Source organism: Rhipicephalus microplus, chromosome 7 (assembly GCF_043290135.1).
Source record: "Rhipicephalus microplus isolate Deutch F79 chromosome 7, USDA_Rmic, whole genome shotgun sequence".
Classification (NCBI taxonomy): domain Eukaryota; kingdom Metazoa; phylum Arthropoda; class Arachnida; order Ixodida; family Ixodidae; genus Rhipicephalus; species Rhipicephalus microplus.
The window spans coordinates 13,883,535-13,904,273 of record NC_134706.1 but is presented as its reverse complement, the minus strand read 5'-3'; the positions used below and the strand labels follow the sequence as shown (position 1 = coordinate 13,904,273).

At 44.2% G+C, this 20,739-nt stretch overlaps 1 protein-coding gene and 1 long non-coding RNA gene across 3 annotated transcripts; one reads left to right on the top strand and one right to left on the bottom strand.

Annotated features, from left to right (window-relative positions):
• The first annotated feature begins 3,075 nt into the window (after nt 1–3,075).
• On the top strand, nt 3,076–13,561 carry LOC142766815 (uncharacterized). Of its 2 annotated transcripts, XR_012884601.1 has the most exons (4): nt 3,076–3,480; nt 6,813–6,917; nt 10,295–10,501; nt 13,212–13,561. It is a non-coding gene; the product is annotated as an uncharacterized LOC142766815 (long non-coding RNA). The 2 variants fall into 2 exon arrangements; XR_012884600.1 differs by lacking the exons at nt 3,076–3,480; nt 6,813–6,917 and having other exon boundaries at nt 10,105–10,501.
• Nucleotides 13,562–17,837: 4,276 nt separating this feature from the next.
• On the bottom strand, nt 17,838–19,063 carry LOC119179870 (GPN-loop GTPase 3). Its single transcript, XM_037430992.2, has one exon. The coding sequence runs from the start codon at nt 18,903–18,905 to the stop codon at nt 18,069–18,071; it is 837 nt and encodes a 278-aa protein (XP_037286889.2). The 5' UTR covers nt 18,906–19,063; the 3' UTR covers nt 17,838–18,068.
• Between the last annotated feature and the right edge of the window lie 1,676 nt (nt 19,064–20,739).

The window sequence follows — 20,739 nt, the reverse complement described above, 5'->3', positions numbered from 1 at the left end:
TTTTTTTTTTATTATTGGATGGTTTGATATAAGAGGTGCTTTATTGGGCATGTAGAAATGTCAAATTTTGCAAAACAGCTTGTGTTACAACCCAGCCTAGAACCATAGTTCGTGAGGCACGTGCCCCAATATTATCAGTCGTGCTTCGCATCGATCAACAAAGATATTACGGCAGATGTACGCATGTGCACACGTGCTTTTGTGAATGCAGGAATATGCAGTCATTCGGGAAGCGGTAGAAACAACGAATCTCGCTCGCAGCAGTCAAACAATACGCGATGCAAATACAGCAAAAATTGAAAAAAACTCGATGCACACCCCGGTGGATAAAAGACAGGGCATCACACGACCGCTGTATTTGTTGGCATGACGATGTACACCGCGTACACTGCGGGCGCTAAAGTTTCTAGGTAAGACGTTAGATTGCCAACCATCCGCAAGGACAGCTGCTGAAGGGGTGTTGGTGTCTACATAATGTGTCCACACAGGACACCTATATAGACTACCATGGCGTTCATTGGCAGTATCTAAACATAGAGTTGCTACCTTTACGCAGCGTGCAGTAACTCTAGCCAAACACACGTGCTAGCGCCTACGTTGGCTAGCACTGACATGTGCTCTCTCCACGTGCAATGACCCAGTAGATTTCGACGGCCAACAAATGAACATCACTGAATCATTCTACTTAAGGCGTTTAAATATTTTTAAAGCATATATAGTTTACTAGAGAGGTGTAGTTTTTTTTTTTATTGAAAACACAAGCGGGGGTAAAGTGCTGGTTATTGGCACCAGTTTATTGGTACCCCTTTCACACGACCTTGATGCACCTACAAGGATTAAAGGCCAAATTAGAGGGGTGTGGACTTGGCTTTTTAGCCTCTCTTTCGTCAAACAAGGAAAACTCGTTGAACAGACACTACCAGCATTGATGTACGCAGATGATATAGTGCTAATGGCTGCCAACAAAGAAGATTTCCAGATTGATAGACATCTGCAGTAATCAGAGAGATAGATTAGATTTGAGATTCCATAAGGAAAAATCAGCAGTCATGTTTTTTAATGATAATGAAGTTACTGAGCTTAAAATACAGGAGCTCACGCTAGAGATAACCAATAAATATGAGTATCTGGGTATATCGATAAGCAATGGGACCGAGTATCTAAGGGAACACGAAATATATGTAACGACTAAAGGTAACAAGAATGCCGTGGTGAAGAAAAATAGAGCACTGTGGAATGACAATAGGTATGATGTTGTGAGAACAATTTGGAGAGGGGTCATAGTTCCTGGTCAAATGTTTGGCAATGCGGTCTTGTGCATGAGATCAGAGGTTCAAGTAAGATTAGAAATTAAGCAACGTGAAATTGGTAAGCTTGCTTTAGGAGCTCACGTGAATACACCAAATCGGAGTGTACAAGATGATATGGGATGGACATCACCCGAGGGTAGGGAAGCTATAGCAGCACACAGGATAAAATTTGAGGAGTGATTGAGAGAATTGGGAGAGGAACATTGGGCTAGCTAGAAGGTTTTCAGCTATTTGTACATGAGGAGGGCAAATACTTAACAAACAGCAGGGGGCCGAACCGAACAGAACTATTGGTTAACAAGAAGGTGAAGGAAACAGAGACCGACATGTGGAGAATAGGCATGATTAAGAAGTCGGCACTAAAGATCTATCGAACCTTTAAGCAGGAAATCGCCAAGCAAACAATCTATGATGATTCTCGTGGTAGTTCTCTACTATTTGAGGCCAGGACGGGAGTATTGCGAACCAAGACTTATCGGGCCAAATACGAAGTGGTAGACACGGTATGCAGTGCATGTGGAGAGGAGGAGAAAACTGCCGAACACTTGATAATGTTCTGTAAAGGATGATAGCGCAGAGTTTTGAAAGCACTGGGGTTTAGGGACAGGGAGGTCAAAATAGACCTTTAGCGGGTAGAAATAACTAGAAGGTTATCGGAATTGGTGGCTATAATCAAGGCACGAGTGAAAATTGAATCCATCACTGCGAATTGTCAGTTTTTAACTTCACTATTTAAAGAAAAAGGTTAAATTAAATTTTTTTCACTAAGTATTACGGTTAGGTGACGTTAGCCGCCGCCTGATCTAAAGAGCACAGCCATATCAATCCGTCCAATTATCCACGCACAACTGAAAACCACGGAGGAAGAAAAAACTTCCTTCATGCTAAAAACCAATGGAAAGTAGAGTGACCTAGAATGTATGCATTGTGCTCGAGCCTCGAGAGCGGTGCCGCAGTCTGGTATGAAAACCGGCCGCTGTAAGCTCAAGCAGGTTAGAGAAAAGTTCTCTAACCTCCTTGTGCAAGCTGGCCTTCATTCCTGATCTCGCAGCGGTGGCGCTGTAGTCAGAGGCGCTGCAAACTTGCTCAGTGCACCGTTAACACGCTCGCGTATCGGTGTAGGCAGGATTTTTTCTTGAGGGGGGGGGGGCAAAACTATGCTGCATCGCGGCTGGGGGAGGGTTGACTCGCTTGTGCTACACCCTATTGGACCGTGTGACCAGGGGGAGGGTGGCAAGCACCCCATACACACTGCCCCTCCCCGCTGCCGAAGCTCGTGCACTCGCGTCGGTAATTGCTAGATTTTCACCGCTGGAAAAGCTTCATCAGTGTGATAAACAACTTTATGCATTCACAACGCACTTATGCTGCACTGAAGAATAATGAATGGCATTCGCGTGAACCTTTCGGCACAGCCAAACTTAAATAGAGCGTTAGGCTTGTTGGTGCGTACTGAAATGTCAGGAAAACAGCGCTGCTCTTGTCGCTTGTATGTCTCATGTTAGCGCTATTTTTCCGAAAAAAACGGACGTAACTCAACCGTTCCTAATGCAACCATTCTTCAAAGAAGTATTGTTTCGAATGACTCATGGCTTTGCATATTTGTTGAACGCAAAATGCAATCTTTATCTTCATAATATTTATTTACACAATTAAGTAGAAAGAAAGCCTCCTCAAGCGGGACATTTTATGATTTCGAAAGATTTCTAGCATGCTATCATTAAAACACAATAGCCTTTGATAAATTGTATTGCCTCGTACTATAGTATTGTACCTTAATTGATAGCGTGAGTATCCTTGTCCATTTCTTCCTTACGTTTTGATAAATACTGAACTGGCATTTCGCTTGGAGTCGCGCCGCCACAGAGCTGTTCTCAAATTGTGATAGCTGGCTTCAACCAAATTTAATCCGTTCCGTATTATGATAAAGTACTCTGGATGTTCTTTAGGATTGAATTCTCATCAAAGGAAATAATTATAACTAGATAGCGATACAAACGTATATGATCACAGACGTGTTCAACACAGTCAATTTCTGCAACACGTAGCTACAACAAGCTGCCTAACTATCTCTGAATGCAGGTGCAATGTGCGGAAAACATGTGTCGACCTGTTTTACAGAATTCTGCACGTGAAGTTGTATTATAGACCCTTCTGGTACACTGGCACGGTGAGTGCATTTTTGTTATTTGCGCTTACACGAGGTGAGCATCGCTGCGTTGCTTTGTATATAATCGATGAAAACATAATGAAGTAAAACAGAAAAAGCAAATGGAACGTTCAGGTGAATGTGCTTATCAAAGCAATCGGTCAGTTCTTTAAGCTGGTGCTTGTCATACGTGCGCATAAAAACGTTAGCAGTAGTTCGGGTTCACTTATTGACATGCTTTGGCCGCAAATAACACAACGAGCCGGAGTACTATATATATATATATATATATATATATATATATATATAATGAGATCTAAGAGGCAGTACTGCCAAGGAATGTATAAAAGTTATTACAACAAATGGAATGTAAATAGGAAGAAAGAAAAGTGGGTGAAAAAATAACCAGCTTTGAGCAGGTTCCTGCTCACGGTTGGTCATTTTTCGGTTGGACAGGTTTCAAGCCATTTCTAGCTTGAAACCTGTCCGGAAACTTGATTTACAACAGGGCATTCACTACATATTTTCATGTTGGAGGATTGTTCAGCGATTCCTTACCTGTCGTACCTGTGTTGGATCGCTGCGGCAAACCAAGGTCTGTGTCACAAATGGGTACCCTCCCATGCTGCCTGCCCATTTGTCAAAGTTGAACTAACCAATCAATCAAACGTTTATTTCACTAGATGGTCTCCGGTGCTAAAAGCTGCTCAGGTTGGGTCTCTGAAGACCCATGCATTGGCAACCCACAACGGGCACAGCATGGCTGTGCATAACACATCATAATTTTAAAATATGCGAGACAGTAGTGTAGCCAAAAATGCTCTCTGGAATGGGGAGAGGTGGGTGGCTGTTTAAACACACTTTATGCATGGTCGTGCATGTGTTAATATATGAGCATGTATGTATACATAGCTTGTAACTGTGTGAAATTGCAGAACTCTGGGGTGCGAACTCTGAAAGCACCACCATCTCGCGAGTGCATTGCAGCGTGCGACACCTAGTCAAGCTGTGTAGCATGTGCATTTCCCATCAACACCGTATGTGTCGATTTCAATTTGTGTGCTATTCGGCGGCTGCATAAGAAATGATTGTAAATCAAATGAGAAAAAAGACACAATGTACTGTTTGCTAAACGTCACCACAAACCAGTGGACTGCACTAAAGAGCGAAGGTAGAGAGGCTCACGGCTTGCACACACAAAAAGGAAAGACCTCGATTCCCTGAACGCTGTTTCTGTACCCGGGTGGTACTTCAGAACAGGCACGTTTATTTCTATCTGCCCCGCCTTTTCACTCACTGTATCACCGTGGGATTGATGAGTGCTTGAAGCATCATGCACAAGGTAAATTTGTCGAAATGTGATGCACCCAATTAAACACAGTGAATGTGCTTTGCTTTTAGGGAAGTCCACTGAGCCTTTCCATGAAACTAACCCGGACTGTGTGCCAAACATGTTATTGGGCCATGCTTGTGTGCAGCAGTTGGTAGCAAAATCTGTGTGGTTTTAGTGCCACAAGGTGGATGTGGTGAAGACTTCCACTCTAGCTTAGCGACGTGTGAAGTTTCAGCCAGTACATGCAGCACCATGGGTTCGCGGTCCATTAGGCCCTGTGAAACACAATTTGTCGATTACATAAGATAACTTATAATGTCGATGGCCAGAACTGTCAGCAGCATGCTTGCATCAACAGTCATTTGCGCACCAGTCAGTAGACCATTGGCGAAGGCGTGCGCAGAAGTCTCTTTCAAAAAGGGGACGTAGGTTTGTTGCAGTGCCTCCCCTCCCCAACATGACATTGTATGGGGAAGACTTGGCACCTCACCCCTCCATTCCTATCGAGTCAGTGTATAAGGCAGATTTTTCACCTGAGGGGGGCAGAGGTGGCCGCCTCCTCTGCCCCCCTCTTCACCCCCCTTCCTAGGTGAATAGGGGGAGTGGCCGCCTCCTCTGCCCCCCTTATGCGCATGCCTGTGCTCATGGGCATTCGTTGCCTCACACAAGCCTGTTTTTCGACATGTTCAGCGAAGTATGCCTGAAGTATGTAGGGAATCTCCTGAGCACTGAGTGTCATGTGTATTACTCGGGTGGATGAGAGAATGTTTGTGCATGTGTTTGCAGGAGTCAAGGTTGCGCTAATTATCTTACAATGTGAGAAATTCCCCTTTGCGAAAAAGCACTAGGCGATTTATCGGAACAAGCGCTCCATGCTGAATGATCCGCTCCACAAACAGCATGGCGCAGTCACTGAAACGTATGTGCTCTATGACGGTGAGCGCAAAAGCTGTCGTCACGTGGAAGTTATGTATATTTATGCAGAACTGAAAATTTTGGTCTCGTGGTTCATGTGTTTAAGAGTGCTACCCAATACATTGTCAAATGACCGGGCAAATTGTGTAAATTTCAAAAGGTGTATGCTCTGGAAAAAGTACCTTCGTTCAGGGGATGGTATAGAAAGCGGGTTTTATAATATGGTGACTCAATCTTTAAAGACGCCTACAAAAGTAGATGGGAAAATGACGAAATTTGTGAGATCACTGGACCTAAGTTGTCAGGATTTTTTTTCTACCAGAGGGAGGCTGACAAACATGTCTCCTCAAGGTAAAATGAGGAACCCATGCTCATGTTCTCTTAATCACTTGCAATGGAACTATTTTTTTGCTATACCCCCTTAGTTAAGGCAGGATGACTCTTTTCACTGCAGCACATCGTAAGATCTTCAGAAACAGGCATGGCAAAAATCCAGAGAATCTGCCTTTGTGTGGTGCGTGCCAATAGTGGCACTCCAGAAGTAACTATCCCTAGAACTTTTAGAAAGGAGATGCTCATTGAGGGAGGGTTTTCTGCATGAAGCCGGTAAAATGTTGTTGCAAGCGATTGCTCCTGGCATTGAATCAGAACAGCGAGCAATTTGCTAATTGATTATTTATTTATTCAATTTATTTATTCAACAAGCAAATTCTCAATGCTAGCGTGTACTGAAAAGAGAGAAAAATAAGGTTTTGGTCTACTGCCTTCTTGAAATTGCTGAATCCAGAACTGCGCTGGCAGGGTTTGCCGAATATTTTCGAGCACATGTTCAGAAGCATGGACTGAATGAAGTTTTCTTTACTGTGTGCGTGAGTGAAACAAAATCGATGTTATGCTACTTCGTGCAGGAAACATGTCTTGCTGAATGCTTTTTTACTGTGTAAATTCACCGGAATGGTGTCAATGAAATTCTTCGAACTAATAGCAGGGTACGCTGCAACGGAACCCACTCTTGTATCATAAAGTGATAAAATTCGTCTTTCTTAACTGTCTATTAATTCTGTGTACCATGCATTTTACTGTCTGTTTCTTGATTGCATTGCAGACTGTAAATGCTTCGCACAATACAAAGCACACCTGCATCAAACCTAGGTTGAAGACCACATCGCAAAGGATGTGACGGCGACGCTCCGATAAGGGCGTCAATGAGGTGAGAATTACCGACGTGTGCAAAGTGGTATGTCTAAAAAACTGCTATGAAGTCTCTTTGGTGCTGTGGAGTTACTGTAGAAACACGGCTCATTGGGCTAGTTGGTCCTTGTTCGTTTTGACAGGATATGGCGCGCACAATTACACGTACACTAGAAAAAAGACACACACACAGAACCTGTGTTGTTTGAACCTTTGTGCTCATCTGAAAGGCTTCAACTTCTTTTTTTTTCACACCCCAAGACAAGTTCGCCAATTCGAACAGTACACTGTGGCGATCACGTTTTCCGAATATTACAGCGCTGTCAAGAAAGTAAAATTCGATCTCTTGTAGTTCGACCTGTGATCCTGCTTCGTTTAGCTGTTGACTTTGGTAGATCGATGTATGCTTGAGCCAGCAAGACAGCCTAAGACTAAGCCAATGATTGCCAGAGCAGGATAATATCTACAGTCGCCCTAATTTATAACAGACCTGCGTGAGTAGCGACATCTCTATATGTCAGTACCGTATGATGGGGCCGACATGCAAACAGTGCGAGGGAAAGGACATGCCTACAAAGCGTGTCCGGCTTGTCTCATCGTCTGCTTAGCTGTTCCTTCTTAAGGATGTCAACCCATATTAGTACAATTCAGAGAAACCATGCTCTTCGGCTTATCTCATCAGGGGGTGGAGGGGTGTATCCCTAAGTTCTAGGTCCTCGGTTGCTTCCTGCAGTGCTCATCTTCAAATCATGAAACTCAAGTAAAACAATTAACCTGCTCACGGTGCCTGTTTGTGACAAGTGCGCTGACATGGTGCGATGTTCTTAATGAAGGAAAAAGAGCCTAGCAGACAATGACGCCAGCTGAAAGTACTTTGTGTGTGCAAGCGCTAACCCTCGTCTCTTTTGTAGCTTGGCTCCATCGTACAGCGCAGACACACAGAAAAGTGGCCGCTCGCACAGACCAGTTAAAGCTTTGGGCAGCTGTACACAGCGGGAACTATTACAGCCCACGCTTTGTGCCATAAAGTTATCGTAGGGTAAAGCTTCTATTGGCTCTTCTTCATCAATCAATCGAATCTAATTTCTAGAGAAAACTTCATCGGTATTGAGTGATGTAGTGCTTCTCATCACTGCCCACTTATAGATTACATTACTTGTGAAGCAGGACGTGCTTCAAGATTTCTTTTTAAAGATCTTTCAATCTGGGCTCGAAAGATCCAAGGTCCTCAAAATTCTGGGCCTCCAAACATGTCTCCACTATCATGTGGAGCAGATGCATCGGGGCAACTCCACGCCTTGCTGATTGCTAAGCTCTTCATTCTTTCAAGCTGAAGCGCTGCCCCAGCATGCCAGTCAGTCCTGTCAGACAGAACACCATATAACGCTACTCCAGTACGTACGACCAAACTTTTCGACGCGTAGCGCTGAAGTGCAAGTGAACTTCAGGCGGCGGTACAGTTGAGGTAAGTGCTCAACCAAAAAAACAAGCTACCTATATTAGTATACACTAAAGCAGTCTTATAACGAACTTGTATCTTACACTTGTATCGTTGTTGTATAACGAACTTGTATCGTTATATCTGAAAATTTGTTATAGAAGTATTTTCTTCGCATTATATTTATTGCACGGCTATTATTAACTTTGTTATAACCGATATTTCGCGATATCCAGGGTTTGTTAAATAGAGGTCTAAGTGTAATGCCTAACAGTTTTCTTGTGGATGTGCAGTTTTACCTCCAGGTAACTGGAGGTTTGCAAGAAGGCCATAAAATGTTGTAAGATTCCACATATCTCATATGCAATTTTCTGTGTTCATGTGGTTTGAATTGCTCATTTGCCCTCGTGCTGTAAATTGCCAGCATCCTGGTTAACTTAATTGGTAGAGAAACTGCTCTAAACAGATGTTGGTCCTGGGCTTTATCCCTTGACCAGGGCGAATTGCCATTAAACCAGAGTCTTTCTTTTCTGAGGAATCAGTATAGATTTCCCTGTTACTTTGTTGCACAAGCAGGTGGTTGTCTGTAACCTTCTCTCTAGTCGCCTTGCTGAATTCTGCGGAACTCACAGCGTTGCTCTGTTGTGTGCCATTTGTTGCCAATTTATTGAACAAAAAAAAAAAAGAAAAATTGTGATAGTCCCCAATGCCAAATATGAGCACAGCTACATGTGCGTTTTCATATAATGCAGTATATCTCGGCAAGGAATTTGAGAAAGACATGTATGCAAAAATATCTCTATTCCGACATGTATACTATCGCCGAGCCTCTGTCTGAGGAGCTCGTTTATCAGCTGTGTAGGAAGCACTTCAACACGGGTTGCATTGCTATTTGGTCTGCCAGAACTGCTGGAAACTGATCAGTGGGTCGAGTGCGCTGCATTCTGTACATGACTTGACAAAGATTCCCAAGTGATTGCGTGGCTCCCAGAGAGTTCTATGTATCACCAGAAAGAAACATGTCTATGTGAGGCTTAAACTTGCTCCTGGTATTACAATTTTTGGTATAAGCTTGGTGTTATTTCATCAAATCAACTTTACTTATCCTGTATAATTATTTCGTGGCAACCTGAATTACTTGTGGAGTACCTCTTATCCACTGCATCTAACACTGCCACAGCATTTGTAGAATCAGGCCGTCTGTATAGTATCATTCAGTTCATTCAGTCGCTGTGTTTAATCCTTGTTTTATGTCGATTTTCTTTCTTTTTGCTTGCACCACTTTGTTACGTGTCACAATGACTTATATGACCTAGTGTAGCTGACATAAGTGTGTAATTTTAATGGTAATATTTAGGCAGTGTACTGATGAATTTTGTCATTGATACGCGCTGTTTAAATTAGCTATAGCAGTGAACACAGTGATTGTTTGTCAAACTCTGAGCTCCTGGTGGAACGCGTTAGCTCTTTATATGCTAGCTGCGATTGCATGCCAGCGCTCTTGGAGCTCCCATATTATAGAATATATGGCACTATTGACGTTGCGCACAGTTATATTACTGATATTACTCGCTGCAAAATTGTCGGTGACAATTGAGACGTGCCTGTGTTTGTGCATTTGTCGAGGATTTTCTCGTCTTATCGGTGTAATGTTGAGACGAGCTCAACTGTCAGCACTTCAACGTTTGAGGAGGCTCTGGTGCATGGATCTTGAGCAATAACTTGTTCAACATATGGTATACCACGGGGGGGGGGGGTGGAAGGGGGCTTTGTTGCTGTACATGTCTCACGCGACGGGCATCAGCGATGGCATAATGGTGTGCTGGTACATTTCTGTTGAATTTAATCACATGGTTTGTGGTTTTACACACACTTCTACTGAAATGCTTTCTTTGTTGTTTTGCCTAGAAGCAAGCAACTGCACGCGCCATCATAGCGCGATCACTTTGTGCATGCAGTTCCTCCGCAGTCAAGGATGGCGATAACATACGTCCTCGAATGTAGCTGCAGTCTTCGGGTGACAGACACACTTGTTTGCAACTGTGACATTTAGAAAGGCATAACGAGCATCTCCTGCGTGCATGGGTCGTCTGCGTCATCTGGTAAACAGGATTGCAATCGCTGCACCTCCAATCTGCGTCAAGCAGTAGGAGAAAACGAGAAAAGTGAGTGTGCTTAAAGGGACACTGAAGGGGAACATCAAGTTTAGGTAGACTGAAAAATTAGGCTTGCTTAACGAACAACTCAATGATAAAATAATTGAGACATTGAAACAATTGAGGCAGCTATGTGTAGGTGGTGCTAAGACTGAGTCAGCTGAGCTGGTGGAGTTCCTTCCCAACCTCCATTCCCTCATATTCCCCCCTGCTTCCCTTTATCACCCTTTGCTAAATTATACTATACATAGCTGTGTTTGCTTCACCCTCTTCGCTCCTCCCTTTTCTTAACCCTCACCCTCATCACTGTATGTGCTAGGAGCTCTTTTGTTTAACTTTTTGTGAACACTATGCATATTAACAGCTATGCTGTCAATATTTGTGGTAAGCCAGAGTTGTTGCTGCATATTAGGGCTGTGGAGCTTCAAGACACGCCCCTGATTCACAGAAATCGGCAGCAACAGGAACTTCCGGTAGCTGTTTTCAACGCGAAAAAAAAAAGTTTATTGGTGGGCAGAAAGTGGCGATAGACTCCAGCACTGCTATGAAATCAATCTAACTGAACTTAATCTCTTTCTCGGGTGTCCATTTAAGTTATAACCACACCTGGCTAGCCCAGTTGCCCCTCGTCTTGGCGCAGGCGCTTCAAACTTGAATATTTATATCGCAGAGCAGCGAGATCGATTCAGTACTGAAGTTCACATTTTTGAGCTGACCAGAATTGTAATTATGGCTTGAATGGGACACAAGAGCTTTTACACTAGATGTCGTATTGTTTAATGCCTAAGTAGACACGGGACAAAGGGTAATACAGTTGTTGCAGGGCCATTTTTTCTTTAATGTGATCGGATCTTACGTGGGCAGAATTTCTCGATCGTGATTGGCTCCTGTAAAAAAGCTGAAGGAGGAGGCCAGTCATTGATCATGATTGTGCTTGGTAGCAATAAGCACCACGGGACACTGGCGTAATACTGACATCGCATGGTACTCACCTGAAAGGGCCAGTAAACAGGCTTCAACTTCATTTTTTTCGTACCCCCAGACAAGTTCGCCAATTCGTACAGGCGATCACAGTTTTCCGAATATTACAGCGCTGCACACCGTGCAGACAGTCTGTTTCGAAAAGCAGTTGTCGCGCCTGTTTCCTTCTGACCGATCCCCGTCGTATGGGCAGTGACGTGAACTTGTCCATGGGCAACTGGACGTGCCATTGATCTCGTCCATTGGTCATTTGCCCAACGAAACGGAGTTTTGGCCCTGTGGGTGATGCAGTTCTGGCCACGCGGGCCGCGTTCTCATTTTCCTGTGCTGCAGTCTGCCTTTTTGTAGAGCCACTACCGGGTGAAGTGGTCTTGCCAGATCAAAAGGCTCCGAGATGTGGAGGCGTCTCTCTGCATTACCACTATGGGAGGGGTGCTCCTCGCATCACACCTCCTCCTCGGGCCGTTACGACACGTACTCATGTGGGGAAAGTCGTGCTCCTCCGATGGCTGCGCGCCGGTTACATGTAGTTGACGCCGTGTCACTTTGCCAAAGTGGGCATAGTCACGGCACCGTTCTCTCTCCCTACGGCGGAGAAGGGTGGCGAGCCCGTGCGAAACTTTGAAACCAAAAGAAACAGACGTTCTAACCTCTGTAGCTTCCTTATTATAGACCGTATCCACAAGATCCTTATGGCAGCATGTTCCCATAGCAAAAGAGTGCACATTTCTATTCATTACATATTTTAGATTGAGTGTAACGAAATTTTTCTTTGAATAAATTGTCAATTGGTGTGAACCGTCTATAAAAAATGCTGAAGGAGGAGAGGAAAAGAAAAAACCGGGAAAGGGAGGTTAGCCAGTTCTCAGAATGTTCAAGGCTGATAATTGTCGGACCTTTTATTTAAAAGCAATTAAGCATCATGTTAGTGGGTGGTGCGAGAACCTACTAGTGGATGATGCCCGTATTGCAAGCTGCGATCTCGGAAATTCTCGGCATATTGTAGTAAAGCGTCGAGTCACAGAAGTCATGACCGGACACTGTACTACTCATAATAATATATTTTGCCATTGCGTAGCACTATAGCCTACTTTGCGAAGCTAACAATAATTGCGCCTAGAATTTGCACTGTTGGCGCATGAATTATGTTCTTTTTTTTTTGGTACAATAGTGTGACTGGGCCGTGCCTAAAGCAGTGGTATTTTTGTTACGTACTTTTTTTTCTCTCTAGTTTCATTGCAGTAGACACTCCAGACGCATTTTTGTTGTCACCATGATGTTTCGTATAGAGTCCAAGTCGATAGTGCTGGTTGTCCTGTCTTCTTTTGTTCGTGTTCTAGTTCATTTCGAGACTTTGTTCGATTCCATCTTTAAAAAAAACTGTGCTACTTCAAACACGGCCAAAAAAACAGTACAGGAGGATGGGTGCTTCAGCCCAATCCTCTTGTGACAATTCCTTGTCCATGTTTGAGTTAGCAGTGTTCTTCAAATGATCTAAAATGTTATGCCATGATTCCTTCACTTCAAAGATGTTATGTTATGATGCCTTCACTTCTAAGTCATCTTATTGGAATGTTTTGTTTGAGTTGTGCCAGTTCTCATTCTAAGGGAGTAAGCAGTGAACCTTAATTTGTATAACTTTGAAATTTGTTGCCAATGCATTCATTGATTCATCCTTGCAGTGAAAGTGATTGTTTCGTACCGTTTCATTGAGGTACTTTTTTTTCTTCTTTTGCAGTTCACTATTCAGCTGCCATTCTATCACAGGTACAATAAGAAGCCTTTGTTTTATACAGTATCGTCACAACTGTGCTGACATGCTTAAGGGTCACTATCCATCATTAATGTGCAAATTACCCGACAATAAAAAAACTCGCCTGCTTATTAACCCAGCAACATCTATTGGAGAGCTTCTTCAAGATTTATCCTGCAAGCATTGCCTCAACTCTGCAACATTCATTAAAAGCCAATCATGGCCATTTGAAAGCAGCACCAACTATTCAGAACCGGCGGCAAAGCTTTTCCGTGTGTCATAAGACCCCACTATTGATTATTAAACTTGCTTGCTGTGCAACCTGTGTGACAGGAGAGCAAGTGGTTGTCAAATTGTGCGCCTACATCACCTTGAATGTGACTCTCCTTGCTTAGAATATGAATGCCAACTTCCACGTTTGGTTATTCTATTGTATTTGAGCGCGACACTGACAATCGGCCACACAATCCGAAAAAAATCTAGTTGAAGGTTGCCGTAGTAAAACGACTATTCAACAATAAGTGCTAGCAGCAGCCGGCTAGAGTGCGGCTGCTGGGCAGTATGTACCCAACCTTGTTATCCTTTGTGTATGGTACTCACAGAGTCCATTGTTTACCATTTACACATTGTTTACTATTTATTAGTACTACAACTGTTATGAGAAATTTTTGTTTATGATTGCACTATCAATTCGCTGCGAACTGGGTGGTTGTTGGAGCTAATGTTGGCTTCGACGTAATTGTACAAGACCAATTTATGCCGATGCGACGAACTGTAGATGTACAAAACAAAAGCACAAGCATTACTTGGCCCTGAATTTCTCGCATTTCAATCCGCCAGTATTTGCTGTACTTGTCACGGTAGCTGGCTACAACTCAACAAAGCAGGAGAGGCCGTGGTCAGATGACCAAAGTGCGGCAGCCAGTAGCCCTCGCGGCCAGAAATAGTCGTGCTCATGTGCTCTGATAGTGGGGTCACCAACTGTCTGGCTTATGGCACCAGTTTAGAGCGTGCGCTTGTTGGTTCAGGCTTGTGTGCAACCACCTGTGATTGGGAAATACCTCTACTTTCTAAAGTTGTGTCTGACTAGTTCACTAGTCCTGATGTTCAATGCTCGCATGTATTACCGTCCCTGTCCAGAACACTCCGTCTCACTATAATTATTGCTCAAGATAAATCTTCCTGTACTTTCTGGGTTGTGAAGCAGTGGAAGTATTGCTATGAAGTATCTATACTCAAGCCAAAACCTAAAAGGGAGAAGGAGTAACTGGAGGGCTATTTGGTATGCGTTCTAGTAAATAACGAAGAAGGGACTGAACGAAAAAACGAGAGGGAGCTGTGCGAGATTGGTAGAGGCTAGTCTGACAGTCGAGACGTGAGAATACCCACGAAATGTGTGTAGGAGAGGCTCAGCCCCTTGTATATTGGTAGAATGGACACAGAGCAGTCTCGAGATGACTGGGATTGGATCGAAACGTAAGCGCTTGAACCCGGGGGAATCGCCTGTTTCGTGCCTGGCTTTCCCAAATCCTGCGGCGGTTGTTTGGGAAAATCACAAGGGAAAGACTTGCGATGCCACCTACCACCTAGCGTCCATTTAGTACATTAACACAAATAGTTGACAAGGTCACCTAGCTTTTCACTCTCAAGTTTTGAAAAACAATGCCTGCCAATACTGATAATCAGTTATAATAATGTTGCATTGATGCATGCGTAGAAAGCATTTCTGAATTCTCTCAACTCGCATATTGGCTGTTTGCTCCCCCTCGTTCTTTTACTCAATCCCTCCCCCGGTTTTATGCTAGAATGCTTGCAAAATACCGCCCATGAAAGCTCAGTTTTTGCGACAACCATACGAAATGAAAAAGATCAGGAATCGGTGCAGCTGCTGCCATATCTAAACCACCAGCAATGCATCTTGAATAAGGTACGTATGCACTGTAGCTGTGCTCTTCTTTAACACTTTCCTCCACACTCTGTAGCCTACAGGTGGCTCCCTCGAGATTGCACGTGGTGCATCTTTAAACAAATATTTGTGCAAGATCACACTCAGTGCAGTAAATGATGCAGTTTGGTTCCACCCTGCACCAGAGCAACATTTAAGAATTTTGTTTCTGTCAGTGCAGAGCATAGGTGAGCAAAAATCGTTGAGGTCATTCAGACCCACGCATGAAATATATTTTGCGCTTAGGGTTCACTCGGACTTCACTCGCCAAATTTGGCTTCAGCCAGATTCGCTCGGACTCAAACTTTCCCAATTATTACTCACTCAGACGAGACTCGCGGCTTGGTCTCGGGTCTGAGTGAGTCCAAGTAAGTCGACTCATGAGTCCGTTAGTCTAGAATTGGCTTTCTCGACCATGGTGTCAACGCCCTTCAACAGCAATATCTCACGCAATCGGTTCTCTTCTTGGTGCCTCTTGGTACAGTACTTTGGAGTATGAGTTATCAGTGGCTGCGAACCAGTAGAGACATTTCACTTGGAACGAGATGACAATATAGATTATATTCATAATGAACTTCCCTGGAAGAGTCTCGACGAGAAGGGGGTAGTTCAAGGCACCCCCTACGCAATTCATGCCTCTGATCAATAAATACTGAAATTGTGTATGAACGACACAGCTTTGCAATACCTCTTAGTAGATGCGTGCATAAACCTGAATTTAGATAAGGCTTTAAGTAATGCTGAAGATGAGGAGATACGACCATCGGTCAGCAAACAGAAGTAGAACTCGCTCAAGAAATATATCTTGCCCCGTGGATTCACACGGACTCGAACTCGCTGAACAATTACTCACTGGGACCCACTACTCAATACGAGTCTGAGTGCGTGCAAGAGTTGCCAACATATGGTGCAGAGTGTAATTGGTATCATGAGTTTACGGTATCATAATATAGACAATTTCACAGATGTTTGTTTGTAAGGCACCCATTACTATTCATGTTAGCATGTTGCTTCACTAATGTCTTTTTTAACCTTTTCAACTGAAGCATGTAGTAATTTGCGTTATTTTGCGGCAGCGAGTGTTCAGAAATGTGGCCCTTGACGGTGTGCCGATTGCATGCATGTTTGTAGACACCGTCTTCCAATAAGCGATGCTGTCTCGATCGTGGCTTTGTCGATGAAAAGCCGTTTCTGATTTGGAGATCTGATCTTTTGTCAAGGTCACTTCTGATTTCATGCTGTCACACTTCGTCGTTGCCTGGACATGAATGCTTGACAGTCGCTGTTGCCTGTACGTAGCAACAGAAGTGTTGTGCTGCTAAGTACGAAGCCATAGGCATCCAATCTCCATCGCGGAGGAAAGAAACCAGTACGCATTGCGATAAAAAAAAAAAGAAAAGCAATACGCCAACCATGCACATGCAAAGCTTAGCCTGCCCTCATTTCGCAGATAGTGCTTCCAAAGCTTCTACAGTATATATTTTACCTTTTTTCTGGCGATGACACTGTTCGCCATTGCCAATGTACAGTGTTGTGCGTTACATGATAGTCGGGAGCATAAATGTAAGACTCGAAGCAGTCGCCACTTGAAATATCTACCGTATTAGTAATGATTTCTAAGCACAATTTTTCATTCTGATAATTTTCTCTGTGAGCTAAGTATGGAAAAGGGCATTGGAATGATTCGGGGAGCTAGGCCTGTGTGAACGATGTGTTTAGTACACATCAAGATAGCAACGCATACCTCTGAGCCTTCACAATGGTGGCAGAGAAGTGAAAGCCAAAGCTTAAGGGTCTCCTATCTTTTTATTCTTCAACCACGCTATAATACATATGTTAACACGATTCCAACTCGACATAGTGCGTGTATAAGATATTTTTGACAAAGAATTTCGAAGACTGGCATGGCTCTGTGGCAGAATAATGGACTACCACAAAGAGGACCCAGGTTGGAACCTTGTTGAATCTTGGGTATTCTTTTTTATTCCGATAATAATAATGTATATTAATAATTGTTGTTGGAGTCGAACATACTGAAACCTCTATGCGATTATGAGAGTCGCCGTAGTAGAGGGCTCCGGAAAGTTCGACCATGATGTTCTTTAACGTGCACTTCAATCTAGGCACGTGGGCATTTTCACCTCCATTGAAAAAGCGGCTGCCACGGCAGAGATTCGATCCCGCGATATGCAGGTCAGCAGCCGAGTGCCTTAGCCATTAGACCACAGTGGTGGGGTTTTTTTTCTTATTTCGAGCAATAGCTGACACCGGTGGACAACCACAGTGCCAAACGACCCTTGTTATGATCTCGCATAAAAGTTTTCGGTGCAAAAACCCAGTTTTATCAGTCAAAGCCATGGCGCTATTATTCATTACGACAGAGTTGGTTTGAACAGCATCACCTTCACGGTGAATGCTTTAACTTTGTAACATGTGATAAGATGCAAGAATTATGGTGCGATAATTTATTTTCAAGCTGCAGCATGTAGTGAAAGTGGTGCCACAAGAGCGCGCACTCAGCGACATAACACATAACGCAACTGAAGCACGTTGGTGGGCTATGATATTCGAAGAATCAGCGTACAAAAAAGTGAAAAACACACACATATGAGGTGCTGCGCTAGTTGAATAAGCGCAGCAGACGAGGACATAGGAGAAAAAAAAAGTGCTGTGTTCTTGTCGGTTTTTATTCTAATTCCTTGTCTGTCGCACTGGTTCACAATTTATGCGTAGCGCTACAATAACTCCGACCCTCTTCAGGAAGTGTGGTATTCATGATTATGACAACAGCGGTGAATCACATCAGCGTCGAGTGGTGGACACCGAGTCACTGTTCAAATAACGACGCACAGCACGTAAACAGGTTGGGCGCCTTCGAGTCATCTACACAAGTCTCCTCATTCTCCCAGCCCGTAAGGCATGTCCCCGTCGTCACACCTATCGGGCTGATCGAAGTCGTGCGTCTTGACGTCCAGGTCTTCTCCGTACTGAATGGCGTTGTCGATGACGAGCAGAAGGTCCCCGATGCTGTCCTCCATTTTGATGTTGAGCGGCATGAACTTGACGAGGCTGTACTCTTCTACGACCCTGGCGATGGCCTCCGAGAGCCGCGCGTGTGTGTCGTCCAGGCGGTCGTCTTCCACGAGCAAGCTGGTGTCGGGTTCCAAAAAGCGGCCGATTTTGCGGCGCCCCGCCTTGTTCAGGAGGTCCATCTTGGTGATGACGTTGACGTGCGGTATCTCGAAGTTCACCATGGCCGCGAGCGCCGACAGGACGCCGGAGAAGAACTTGGACGTGTCGACCAAGAACTGCGAGTCTATCAGGAAGACGCCGCACACGCGGAACTCCCAGGCCTCCAGGGTCCGCACGAGCCGCTTCATGACGTCGAGGTGAGTGTAGAGTTCGATCTGACCGGGACAGTCGAAGACGAAGTAGTCGTCGCTGTCTTCGCCGAGTTGCTCTTCCAGCCACTCCACGTTCTCGCTCAGATACTCGAAGCAGAACACGAGCGCGCCGTTGGGGCCGAACGCCAGCTCCTCGTCTTCCATGACGTCGTCGACCTGTATCAGGGAGCGCACGTCGAAGGCGACGTTGTAGTCGAAGTATTCGGCGGCCGGGTCGAGGTTCACGACGTGAACCGTGCGACCCACGGCCTCGCAGTGCTTGGCGATGGTGCTGCAGTAGGTGCTCTTGCCGCTTCCCGCGGGACCCATGACGAGTTGCGCGTACCTCATCTCGTAGGAAAAAAGCTCGCCTACTTTTACTTCACGACTCGATCAAACCGGCAGCTCGAACATAAATATCGACGAGGTAACGCTAAGCAGCGCGGTGCTAACGTACCGCCATGAAGTTTTTCAATCGCATTTGCAATGCAACTTAACACGCTGAACGCCGCCATCTTGTAAACTAAGGTTGCCAGACGTTTTTAAATATGGCTGCTAAGGTTATCAAAAAAGTAACACTGCCTTGAATCAATGAGGTTTTCACATACATTATTCAAAAGTATAGAGTTGGTTAAAATAATAATTTGTAGTAAAAGTGGCGGAATTTTTTTGTTTTCATCATCCTTTAATCTACAAACCTGCGCAAGCTGTGAGCTGTCAGCCGGTTCTCTTGCGTCAAGTGCACCGTGAAGATGTAGAAAGTATGTCAAAACTTCACGAGAACAGATCTAACAAGTGTTCTGTCGACTGAAAAAATGGCGCGCGTGATGGAGCATATCTGTATAACGATGTTGGATGTTTTGCTTCCGCCGTGAACTGGGGCAGTCCCAAGCACAACGTGACAGCTGCACCTGGTGAAAACCCAAGCCTGTTTCGGAAATCACCAAACGTGAGCGTGCTTATTTTGTCTCGAATTACTAGATTCTTCGGCAATCACCGAAGGTGAGCGAGCGCCAAAAATCCAAGTGATGCACTCCTGGCCATCCGTCCTTTGCCCTTTCGCTGGAGCTGCAGAAATTTTCATTTTGAATACCGCCCAACCCAGCTTGCATTCTCAATTATGACCTTCTTTCAGTGACGAGGTTCATAGCTTCATTTTGTTTCATTGTGTATATATTGCTTTTATTTTGTACATTTCTTTACTATATTTCACTGCAAACTTGTCTTGTCTAATTCATACTTACGAAGAGTCTTATACTGTTGCTACAAACAATATATGTATTGCCATAATTTGCCTTGGGAGGTTCCATTAGAGCCTTGTACATTGGGATATCTTTTTTACTAAACATATTCAATATTCCAGTATTTCTAATAATAGAATTCTGATTCTTCCTATACTAGCGACATGCGCGACTCGCGGGCCTGGGAATGTTGGTTAAAATGCACTGCAGTATGAAAAGTTAATTTCAACAGCCTTTAAATGTTGGCAAAAATTTTTCTCCAACTATTTCATTATCAATAAGTCTAGTCCGGACTAGGGCGATTTTTTTCGGCAAGAGGCTTTTCTTTTTGAGAAATCCGTACGGCATTCCTTCTGGCTTCGTGCTACAAACGGGCGGTTGTTCATTTTTCCTAATTAGTGCAAGTTGACCATGGACCTAGAAGTTGAAATAGATATCTTTGTAAACAAAACTATATTACACATTGTATTACACTCTGAGTGGGAGCGTATTGCAGTGTTGCATAAAATACCAATGGGAAACTTATATCACTGGTACAAGTCGATAAGGTGCAGTTTCACTCTTAAAATAACAGAAAGAATTAGGAGGAGCTTGATTCGGTGCTCGGCTGCTAAGCTGAAGGTCGCGGGTTCGATAACAGCTGCAGTGGTCGCATCTTGATGAAGGCGAAACTATAGATGGCCGTGTTTCGGGAGCCCTTCACTACGGCGTCGCTCGTAGATGGTTTCGGAACGTAAAACCCGGTACATTAAGATTATTAGGAGGAGCTTGATGTGGTGTGAGTTAGTGTAATTTGTATGTTACTCAACTTTCGCGCTCGTTTGTTGTGTAACAAGCTGTCGGCAGCGTTGTGGAAGGCACGGGTGCTCTTAGCCAATCATGACGGAGCGCTCTTCATAAGTGCGTCCAAACGCGCATATCTCATCCGTTAACTTAACAGGTGG

Coding starts and splice junctions, on each gene's coding strand:
- LOC119179870 (XM_037430992.2), bottom strand. CDS start 18,905: ATGAGGTACGCGCAACTCGTCATGGGTCCCGCGGGAAGCGGCAAGAGC.